The following is a 12,172-nucleotide window of genomic DNA, read 5'->3' on the forward strand; positions in this document are numbered from 1 at the left end:
GGAGGAATTATCTTTACGGCATGTTGTGCGAAGTTTTCACGTATAATCAGAGTCTATAGTACTTGTTCAAACAAAATGATCTTAATTTGAGGTAGAGGGGGTGGTTGGAGCTATTGAAAGACTATGATATCACCATCTTGTATCATCTCGGGAAGGCCAATATGGTGGCCGATGCCTTGAGTAGAAAGGCAGTGAGTATGGGCAGTCTTGCGTACATTCTAGTTGGTAAGAGACCGCTTACATCAAATGTTCAGGCTTTGGCCAATCAGTTCGTGAGGTTGGATGTTTCAGAGCCCAGTCGTGTTTTAGCTTGTAACGGCCGCTCGGTCTTCCTTGTTTGAGCGTATTAGGGAGCGGCAGTATGATGACTCTCATTTGCTTGTCCTTAGGGACACAGTGCGACACGGTGGTGCCAAGTAGGTTACTGTTGGAGATAATGGAGTTTTGAGGATGCAGGGTCATATTTGTGTGCCCAATGTAGATGGACTTCATGATTTGATTCTTGAGGAGGCTCACAGTTCTCGATATTCTATTCATCCAGGTGCCTCCAAGATGTATCGGGACTTGCGGTAGCATTATTGGTGGAAAAGGATGAAGAAGGATATAGTTGCATATGTAGCTCGGTGTCTAAATTGTCAGCAAGTAAAGTGTGAGCATCAGAGACTTGGTGGTTTGCTTCATAAGTTAGAGATTCCTAAGTGGAAGCGGGAGCGTATCATTATGGATTTTGTTGTTGGACTCCCACAGACTCAGAAGAAGTTCAATGCAGTATGGGTTATTATGGACAGACTGACCAAGTTAGCGCATTTCATTCCTGTGGCAGTTACCTATTCTTCAGAGCGGTTGGCTGAGATTTATATCCGCAAGATTGTCCGTCTTCACGGTGTGCCCGTGTCTATCATTTATGATCGAGGTACGATGTTCACCTTGCACTTCAGGAAGGCAGCACAACGTGAGTTGGGCACGTAGGTTGAGTTGAGCATAGCATTTCACCCTCAGGCGGACGGACCGTCCGAGCGCATATTCAGATATTAGAGGATATGTGTCGTGCTTATGTTACAATTTTTGGGGGTTCTTGGGATCAGTTCTTGCCACTTGTGGAGTTTGCCTACAACAACAACTACTGGTCGAGCATTCAGATGGCTCCCTATGAGGCATTATACGGGAGGCAGTGCCGACCGCCAGTTGGATGGTTCAAGCAGGGAGAGGCTCAATTGTTGGGTACAGATTTAGTACAGGATGCCCTGGATAAGGTCAAGATTATTCAAGATCGACTTTGAATAGCTCAGTCTAGGCAAAAGAGTTATGCTGACCGTAGAGTTCGTGATGTTGCATTCATGGTCGGAGAGAGGGTGTTGCTCCGGGTTTCGCCCATGAAGGGTGTGATGAGGTTTGGGAAGAAGGGCAAGTTGAGCCCTAAGTATATTGGACCTTTTGAGATTCTTCAGAGAGTGGGTGAGGTGGCTTACAAGCTCATATTGCCACCTAGTTTATCAGCAGTCTGTCCGGTGTTCCATGTGTCCATGCTCCGGAAGTATCACGGTGATCCGTCCCATGTGTTAGGTTTCAGCTCAGTCTAGTTGGACAAGGATTTGACTTATGAGGAGGAGGAGTCGGTGGCTATTCTAGCACCGCAGGTTCGATAGTTGAGGTCAAAGAGTTATACTGTAGTTCGAGTGCAGCGGAGAGGTCAGCTAGTCAAGGCAGCTACTTGGGAGTCCGAGGCGGACATGCGGAGTATATATCCACACCTTTTCACCAGCCCAGGTACTTTTCTATATCCGTTCGAGGACGAATGGTTGTTTTAGAGGTGGAGAATGTGATGACCCGATAGGTCATCTAGAGTTTCAAACCTTAATTCTGTGTTCCGAAGCCTCCAATAGCTTCTTTAAGCTTTCCTCGATTTGCATGCACAGTCCGAGTATTTTTTCCAAAAGGCTTTTATGTTAAAAATTGATAAAATATAAAATTTAGCCTTAAAGTTCCATTTGAGTTCACTACGGTCAATGTTTTGAACAAATGGACCCGGGCTCATATTTTGACGGGCCCGGTGGGTCCGTATCGTGATTTGGGACCTAGGCATATGCTCGGAACCGAATTCAGAGGTCCCTAGTTCGAGTTATTGCTTTTTGTCGAAAATTGAAAGTTTAAAAGTTTAATGACTTCAAAGAATTGGCCAATGCTTGACTTTGTTGATACCAAGTCCGTATTCTGGTTTCGGAATCCGGTATAGGTCCATTACTATATTTATGACTTGTATGTCAAATTTGGTGAGAAACAGAGTTGGTTTGATGTGATTCGAACGTCCGGTTGTTAAAATAGAAATTTTAAAGTTTTCTCGAAAATTTCATTTGGTTTGGTGTCCGATTCGTAGTTCTAGGCATTATTTTGATGTTTTGATCGCACAAGCAAGTCCGTATAATATTTTTAGACTCATGTGCATGTTTGGAATGGAGCCCCGAGGGCTCGGGTGAATTTCGGATAGGCTACGGGTGGTTTGGAATTTAGAAAAATCTGGGTTTTCCTTAGCTTCAGTTGTTGTCTGGTTTCCTTCATCGAGATCGCGAAAGTACTCACGCGATCGTGAAGAGTGAGCTGGGTTGGGTAGGACTTTCTTAATTGCGAACGCGATTGTTAGATCGCAAACGCGGAGTGTTGGGGGTTTTACCCTCCGCGAACGTTACCAGCTTCACGTGAACGCGTAGCTTTAGGGACCCGGGGAATGGGACAATCGTTTCTTCTACATGAACGCGAGCACTGGCTCGCGAACGCGGATGTTAGGAGGGAACATCCTTCACGAATGCGTGGGAGAACTCGCGAACGCGAAGGCCACTTGGGTTGCTGCACATCGCGAACGCGAAGAAGGCCCGACGCCCAGTGATTAAAAACAGACCAAAAACGAGATTCTTCCATTTTTTCATAAACTCTCCGTTAGAGCTCGGCCTAGAGGCGATTTTGAAGGGAAAACTCAACATCAATTCATAGGTTTGTACACTTTAACTCATTTTCTTCAATTTCTAATATCACCCATTAATTTCAAGCCCTAATCTTTATTCTTCCATGGTAAAAACTAGGGATTTAGGAAGAATTGTTTTTTTTTTTTTTTTGCAAACTAGGGATTTAGACCTTCATTTGAGGTCGGATTCCGAAACTAATTATATATCGGGCTCGGGGGTGAATTGGTGAATGGATTTTTGTCTGAATCTCGGGTTTTGACCAAGCGGGTCCGGGGTCAATTTTTGACTTTTTTGAAAAAAAAGTGTGGGAATTCTAAATTTCTGCATTGTAATTGATTCATTTGGCGATATTTGATATTATTGAGTCAATTGTGGTTAGATGCGAGTGGTTTGGAGGCGGATTCTAGGGCAAAGGCCCGGTAGAGCTCTGAGTTGACTGCGGAGTGAGGTAAGTGTTGAGTTTGACCTTGATTTGAGGGAATTAGAAGCTCTCGGACTATGTGTTATGTGAATTTCACGTGTTGCGATATATATGCGAGGTGACGAGTACTTATACACCGCTGAATTACTTGTTTCCCTGATTTTTCGCTTTTCCTTAATTATCTCCTTCCTTGCCTTAATTGTTATGTGCTCTAAATGCCTTCCATGCTTTAATTGTTACTTGTTAATCTTTGTTTCTCCCGTTAAAAATGTTAGACCTCTTCATGCTTTCATGACTTGTTGTTATTTACCTTAATTGACGTACTTGTACCTTCTAATTGTCATTTATTGGACTTATTTTGCCGTGTAGAATTTCATATCTGAATTTCCAAGTGGTACAAGGTTTTCTTTCTGTTTCAACTTTATATTCATCAGTTTTGGATGTTCTTGTGATTTGAAATATGGATTTAATTGTACTCAGTGAATAATTGTACTGATATGGTGGGATCGAGTTGCACGCGGCAACAGGTGAAATAATGGTTGATTGACACGGAGGAATACGAGTGAATTTGTACTGATATGGTAGGATCGGGTTGCACGCTGCGACATGCGAAATTAGGGTGAATTGATACGGTGAAATAAGGATGAATTTTGATACTGATTTTGTTATATGGTGGGATTCAGTTGCGCGCCGCAACATATATTTATTATAATAGTTGATATTGTTACGATGGAATAAGGAAGGATTGTGTTATATAGTCGGATCGGGTTGCACGCCGCAACAACCTATGTGTTTCTATTTTCGTGAGCTGTGTTGGTTTTTGGTATTTTCATTTGAAACTCTGCCGATTGGTAATTCTGACCATCACTGGTTTATTTCTTGAGGCTATAGCTATTATCTTCAGTTAAATGTCTTATTTTGTTTTGCATTTCCTTCTTCTGTCTTTATTATCTACTGCGTGAAGGTTGTAGTGTGAATGACCTACCTTAGCCTCGTCGAGGTTAAGCTCGGCACTTACAGAGTACATGGGGGTCGGTAGTACTCATACTACACTATGCACTTCTTGTGTAGATTTTGGAGTCGGTCCCAGCGCGGTTATTTGCATGCTCGAATTGGACAGCTTTGTTGAGACTTGAGGTACAACTGCTCAACGTCCGCAGCTCCTAGAGTCCCCTCTCCTTTTATTTAGCTGTGTACTTTCCTTCAGAGTTGTATCACATATTTTAGTTGTTATACTTCCCGCACTTTACTTTGGATTATTACAATTATTTTAGTTCTTTCTCACTGTTTAATTTAAACTGTTGAAAAATGGATAAATTGTTCTAACGTTGGCTTGCCTAGCAAGTGAAATGTTAGGTGCCATCATGGTCCAGAAGGTGAGAATTTCGGGTCGTGACAATAACACTATTATGTTTTGTAATATTTTTACTTTTTTACAAGCCATGGTTTTGATCCCTGTGGGCAGTGGCGGCTCAACCCTAAAGCCACTAAAGCAATGGCTTTAGGCCCCAAAAAATTAAGGCCCCATATTTACTCAAATTATATATGGTATAAATAATTATGTATTTATTATTAGTGATAGATAAATTAGTTTTAATCATTTATTGTCAATTTTTAAAGTTTATACTAAAAATTGTAGATTATTAAATTTTCCGTTACTTCCTATTTTTATTATTCTTTTTTGTTACCTCACGCATGGTGGATGGGCTCAGGTTCTTAATTTGTCTAACTCACTTCAACTTGAATCAATTCTGTTTATAACTATGATTTTGTAGAATTCTTCTATTCTTTAAGTGTTTTTTAGACAATTTTTCAATCTTAAGCTAATGAAATTATCAAAAGATTAGATATGAAAAAGCATTTCTTAATTTTGAATGTCTTTTGAGGTCTCTTTTTAAATTTTTGCTTTAAGTCACATGTAGTGTTGAGCCGCCTCTGCCCGTGGGACATCCCTGACCAAATCTTGTAATGTTAAATAGTTATTGATCAATATCTTATTTAACGAAAAAAGAAATAAGAATTAAGAATACACTCATATGTGCTAACAACTTCATTCTTTTGAGATGCTGATCGCTTTTCTCTTATTGCTGTTATCGGTTGGGGAAGAAAGGAAAGCATGGCTTCTTTCCGGGATCGAAGAAGATCAAATTTTAAGCGGACGGACAAAGATCTTCTCTTTAAATAATGTATGAATTTTTTTATTTTCGTTGGTTTAAATGCATTCGTTTTGTCACAATATAAACATATTTTTTCCCTCTCAATTTTAAAAAAAGTATTATATCTAAGAGGTTGTAATTGGAACCACATTATATGAATTGAAATTTAGTTGGTTCATTCCTACAAGTACATATTAATTATCTGAAAAAAATTGGCTACAAAACAAATCATAAATAATTTATGCAATAATCTTTTCTTATTCTTTTTTTTTTTCCCTCTTGGAGTTTTTTCTTGATATATCTTTCATAAGAATACTTTCCTTTTACAATCTTAGGAACCCCACGTTTAGTATACTTTCCCAAAATATTTTAACGAAAAGTTTTACTAAAATCCAATATAATTAGGAAAGTAGAAATTAGAATGTAAGAATTTAGAAAAAAACTTGTCATTCCTTACCTAATCACAAACCTTTTTAGCTATCCCACATTAAACAAACAAAACAAAACCCCTCACTCCCATCATCTCGCCACGCTCTCTCATCTCCTCTTTCCTTTTTCCTTTTTCCCCATTTCCTCACCTCATTTCCCACTTTCTTCTTCTCTCTCTCTCTAAACCCTTTTCTCCCAAACCTCTCTGTCCCCTTTACCACGAGATTCTCTTCTCCTTCACAAAAAAGAAATTTTTTCTAGGGTTTCTCTTCTCCAAAGAATTCTAAGTTTCCTATATTCATAAACCGCCAAATATAAATACTTATTACAGCTGTCTTTCTACAAAAACCCAACTGGGTTTTGTTCAGTATAAGCTTAATCTTTATACGGTTTGATTTTGGGTGGAGTTTTTGAGGTGGGATTTTTTTTTTCTCCCTATTTGCGATGCAAAAATCCGATCTTTATCACTGTCCGATGTGATGACTATTTTCATCAGTCAATGGCTTTGACTCTCCTACTTCTCTTGGTATTTTTCGTAAACCCTCTATCGATTTCGGGTTATTCAGACGATGATTCCGAGTTAATTCTATTCCATCAAGACTATTCCCCGCCGGCGCCGCCACCTCCGCCGCCGCACCCGCCGTCGGTATCATGCGAAGACGATCTCGGCGGCGTTGGGTCGTTGGATACAACTTGCAAGATTGTGTCCAATGTGAATATCACTAAGAGTGTGTATATAGAAGGGAAGGGAAATTTTTATGTCCTTCCAAACGTGACCTTAAATTGTACTTTTATCGGTTGTGAAATTGGGATTAATGTGACTGGGAACTTCACTTTGGGTGAGAATTCCGTGATACTAGTCGGAACATTCCAGCTGGTGGCGGATAACGCTACATTTAGTAATAGTTCAGCTGTGAATACCACTGGTTTGGCTGGTTCACCGCCAGCTCAGACGAGTGGGACTCCACAGGGAGTGGAGGGAGCGGGTGGAGGGTACGGGGGACGAGGGGCGTGTTGTTTGACGGATGAAAAAAAGATTCAGGAGGATGTTTGGGGCGGGGATGCTTATGGATGGTCCACATTGCAAATGCCATGGAGTTATGGGAGTAAAGGCGGGACCACAAATAAGGTTGTGGACTATGGTGGGGGTGGAGGTGGAAAGATAATGCTGTTGGTGGACAAGTTTCTTGAAGTGAATGGCAGTGTGTTGGCTGATGGAGGTGATGGAGGCGTCAAAGGCGGCGGCGGCTCTGGCGGTAGCATCTACATCAAAGCCTATAAGATGTAATATTTCTTTTGCTTTATTTCCATATTCATATTATAAGCAGTATTAGTATCTTTCTGTGCCCTTGAATTCTCCATATTATTAGTTTGTACTGGCGTACTGCCATTATTCTTTATGTGACTAGAAATGTGGATTTTCTTTTCTTATACTGCCATTATTCTTATGTTACCAGAAATGTTCAGTAGGTTCATGTGTTGTGCTAGAAATTTTTTTCTTCTGGGGATGATGAAGTGTTAGACTATGAGTTGGTAGGAGAAAGTAGGGTTGTTTTTTGAGGGAATACATGGAACTCTGCACCATTGGGACAAACGAAAGGAGCTTATCACTTGTAAAGGTGCTACAACATGTAGTTTGCATGACTTGCAATCAACCTTTGGTTTGCACTGGATATTTTGTGAATGATTATATCATGTTTCAACGAAAATTTTCAGTGAATGCATGGTATCATATCACTGTGAGATGTGCTTATACTGAATTTATCATGCTTTATAAGAGACTGTCCTTGGTCGCATGGTTGTTTCTACAGAATGAAATATGTTAGGTAGATACATGTAATTAGGCTTGACGAACCATGCTTGAATGGATCAAAATAATAGCTTGTTTGGCCAATCTTCTAAAATCATCAAAAAGCGCTTTTCTAAAAAGTACTTTTGGTGAGAAGCAATTTGTGTTTGGCTAATTGATTTAAAAAGCACTTCTGAGCAGCAATTAGTGTTTGGCCAAGCTGTATAAAAGTGCTTCTAAGTGTATTTTTCTCAAAGGCACTTTTCAAAAAAGTGCTTCGGGGGAGAAGCTACTTTTTTCTGCTTCTCCAAAACTGCTTCTGCTTTTATTCAAAAACACTTTTTTTCTTCCAAAAGCTTGGCCAAACAATTCAACTTTGTAAAAAAGCATTTTTTTTAAAAAAAAAAAAGTGCTTTTGGCCTTGGAGAAGCTTGACCAAACAGGCTATAAGTTGATTTATCATGAGGAATAATCCCAGTAAGTAGAAGAAGAAAGAATACATGAGCTGAAGAATTTCTTGCTATTGGCTCAAGTGAAACAGGAGTAGATCATCCTACATTATTGCACTAGGGTTGGAGGCGTGCTTCTTGGGGCCCTTCGTGGTAGCCTATGAGAGGCAGTAAGTTTATCTTATCCGAATATCCTGTTTAGCTAGAAAACAAGAGTGAAAAGAAAGGAGGAGACACATCTGAGGTTGGTGTTCATGATGAGAAAGAATTCCTCGTTGCTGGGAACATCATGTGCATACTCTCTGTCAAGATATCGACTACTATTAAAATTTTGGATTGAAGTGTGCATGCTGAAAAAGGAAGATGAAAGTTTGATTATATAAATATTTCTGAAGTCATTTTATCCCCAAAAAGAAAAAATTTCTGAAGTCATAGGTAGTTGAAAGATTCCTTTTACTATTTAGCATGGTAGTAACTTATAGATACATCTCTTGGGTGATTTTGGAATTCAAATATTTCATATGTGACCTTTAGATACCATGAGAAAATAAGAGAGAAGAGAAATATCGATTACTTGAAATTTGATGAGTACAAGGTCTGCATCTTTATTTGGTAACAGGTAAATTCCGAAGTTGTTCTACCTCTTTATAGGTCTTAATGAAGAGACACATATGATATTTGTCCAATGTGGGATAATTCCAACTTAAGACTTAATTCTTCTTAAACGGTGAGCCTTAAAAGAGTTAATTCTTCTATTACTTTAATTGTAACATGCTTACACTAACTCTTTAACATTCTTACACACCCCTTGAAACTCAAAGTAAAACTTAGAGATCTATTCAAAACTATACACCCAATAGAAAAAGCTTATGTACCATGAACAACTGATGATAACCTAGCACTGACATGACCTTCGCTTTGAAAACGGCAACTTATTTTTCCTTCATACCTAAAAAAGAAATCTCCCTCTTGCACGCGGAGATAAGGATTTCGTTAATTATTCTTCTGGAACACTGTTCCTGCAGCAGTATGGTGGGTGATATGGAAGGAAGAAATCAGAGAATTTTGAAAAGAAGAAAGGAAAGCATTTTGAAGCTCAAGAACAAATGTATCAATAGTCTAGCTCTTTGGTGTAAGACAATGGATGTAAATGTTACATATAGTTTGGTAGTTCCTTAGGTACTGTAGCAGTGTGGTGGGTGATATGGAAAGAAGAAATCAGAGAATTTTGAAAGGAAGAAAGGAAAGCATTATGAAGCTCAAGAACAAACGTATCTATAGTCTAGCTCTTTGGTGTAAGACACCACCACCACCAACAACAACAACAAAAAAAAAAAACCCAATGGAATCCCACAAGTGGGGTTTGAGGAGGATGGTGTGTACACAAACCTTACCCCTGCTTGTGTAGATAAAGAGGTTGTTTCCGATAGAACCCCGACTCAACATCGTCGCAACAACAAAGCAAAGGAAATAAAGTAATGAAAAAGACATGGAAAAGGCAATAACAACAAAGAAGATAGTAACAGAAGCGAAGCAGAAGCACATTAGATGGATATAGATAACCAAGAATAAGACTAAATGAGAGGTGCGCACAAGCTGGCCCAGATACCACGGTTATAGAAAAAAGAATAACACTAAATGAGAGTAATACTAAAACTATCAGTAAGGACGGACAGAAAGCTCTACTACCTACTAACCTTCCACCTTAATTCTCGACCTCCACAACTTCCTATCCACTGTCATGTCCTCAATAAGACAATGGATTTAAATGTTACATATCGAATGGTAGTTCCTTAGTTACTTGCACGTGCACTAAGGAATTGAGATTTTGACTTTTGCAATGCCACTCCACTAAACCAACCTGGTGCCAGTACAGCTTTTGCTAAGTTTGCTACGTGATTAAAAATGTCCTATTTGTATAGATTTGATATTTCATAAGAATTGGTTAGCATTAGCCATTATGTGGGTTTTATGGAAAGAGAGAAACATGAGAACTCTTGAATGAGTAGAGAGTGATTTCATCAAATTGCAAAGTAGCCTTTTGTTTCTAGTTACTTTTTGGTGTACCCATGAGGTTGCTGTGTGTATAAATGATTGGGTTACTTTGTAGAGAACCATATTGCGGTGTAGGTTCTTTTTTAGTATACGGCTTTTATACGGGGTTTTCCCTCATCGTTAATAAAATTCTTTACTTTATAAAAAAGCATTTTGTAAGAATGGAACAAAAGTTCACTTATACAGAGGAATTAGACAACTTTTACCTATCAAAAAAAGAAACAAAGAATGGAACGAACATGTTGCTTGGGTACTTGATGTCACACATCAAAAGAAGGTAGTGGTTGCCGCTGAGGGAGGGATGGTGAAGGAATTAAAGAATGGAAAAGGTCAAATGAAAAGATTGATACATCAAATGCAGATAATCACATGCCTGTCAAAAGTAACTGAAGCTTTAGATGCATTATTGGGGCTCGCTGTTATAATTTGTGGTAAACTTTCTTTAAAAGTTAGCTTCCTTTAAGCTGTCATGTTCTTTACTTGAATTGAATGGCATCCTGATTCTCTGATTTGTTTACTCCTGTGTAATTATTCAAGTCAATTCTATGATATCACTGAGGCATCTAGGAAGTGCCTCATAAAAGATGAGCGCATGGAACGTGATGCTCAAGGCCTCCAAAAATGAATCCAAGCATCTTTAGACTTGAAGCTTCAGAAATACAGTGTTGACTTTAAGAGCTAAGCTGAATTCAGTATTATGATGACTTCCAGTATCAGGAATAAGCTTCTTGTTTTAAGTTTTCATGTCTTGTATTTGAATAAAATGGTAATCTAATATCTGCTGTAAGGTTTCCCCATTCGATTTTCGAGTAAATTCATTGATATAGGGAATGCATCTAGCAAGTGGGTAGGGGAATGATGTACCTCTGTGAGGCTGAAGGCCTTGTAAACATCAACTGATCATGTAATCATATATTGATATGCTCTTGCTTTAGCACATTCACAAGATATTGTTGGCATTCAAGTTGACATTTGTAGTGTGTGGTGTGAAGTATTATGATCAAAACCTGCAATATAATAAGGTATAACCAAGAAATTCCCCCTAGGTTAGTTAGTTGGCTCGGCCCTAATTGGCGCCATGGGTGAGAGGTTGGCTATGGGGGGATGAGGAGAGGTAGAGGTAGGCCTAAGAAGTATTGGGGAGAGGTGATTAGGCATGACATGGGCTATTTTAGCTTATTGAGGACATGACCATTGATATGAAGGTATGGAGGTTGAGAATTAGGGTAGAAGGGTAGTGGTTAAGCATGCGTGTCTTATTTATATGCCGGTCTCATTAGCGTTAGTCTCGTATTTCCATTTCTTCGTATCCGCATATTTCTTTTACTATATGTCGTTTCTTTCGCTTCGGTCATTATATCACCTTTGCTTGCTATGGTTACTACTTGTTGTTTCTGCTTCCTTTTTAGTTTTTTCTCTTGAGTCGGGGGTCTATCGGAAACAACCTCTCTACCTTCGTAAGGTAGGAGTAGGGTCTGCGTACATCCTACCCTCCCCAGACCCCACTTTGTGGGATATCACTGCGTTTGTTGTTGTTGTTGTTGTTGTTGGACACTCTTGTGCTAAGCAATAGATACATGCACCTAAATACATGGAAATTTCAAAATTTGGAGGACACATGCTGCATACTTCTCACATAATGCATCAATTTCGAAGGTGTCTTCTTGAATGATCAATTTCATAATATTTGACATCAAAATGGAAAGAGTCATTCTACAAAAGATTCTAAAATACATTTTCAAAAGAAAAAAAAAGGTTCTAAAATAGCAGCAGGTTAGAAAAGAAAATGGAATACGGCATTTGATGTGTGCATCTCTAGTTCTCTTTGGTCTATTTCCTTGTTGGTTCTGTTTGTCTTTTCACAAGTTTCTTTTGCTCCACAACTCCAGAGTGACCCAAGTCCTCTCTCTCTTATC

General features: G+C 39.1%; 1 protein-coding gene across 1 annotated transcript in view; it reads left to right on the top strand.

Annotated features, from left to right (window-relative positions):
* The first annotated feature begins 6,021 nt into the window (after positions 1–6,021).
* The window catches only part of LOC109241480, a 22,102-nt gene continuing 15,951 nt past the window's right edge, over positions 6,022–12,172 (top strand). The window contains exon 1 of the mRNA XM_019408218.1: positions 6,022–7,247. Within this exon, the coding sequence (XP_019263763.1) occupies positions 6,463–7,247 (785 nt within the window). The 5' untranslated portion in view covers positions 6,022–6,462. The remainder of the gene's footprint in view (positions 7,248–12,172) is intronic.

This window comes from Nicotiana attenuata, unplaced genomic scaffold (genome assembly GCF_001879085.1).
Source record: "Nicotiana attenuata strain UT unplaced genomic scaffold, NIATTr2, whole genome shotgun sequence".
Classification (NCBI taxonomy): domain Eukaryota; kingdom Viridiplantae; phylum Streptophyta; class Magnoliopsida; order Solanales; family Solanaceae; genus Nicotiana; species Nicotiana attenuata.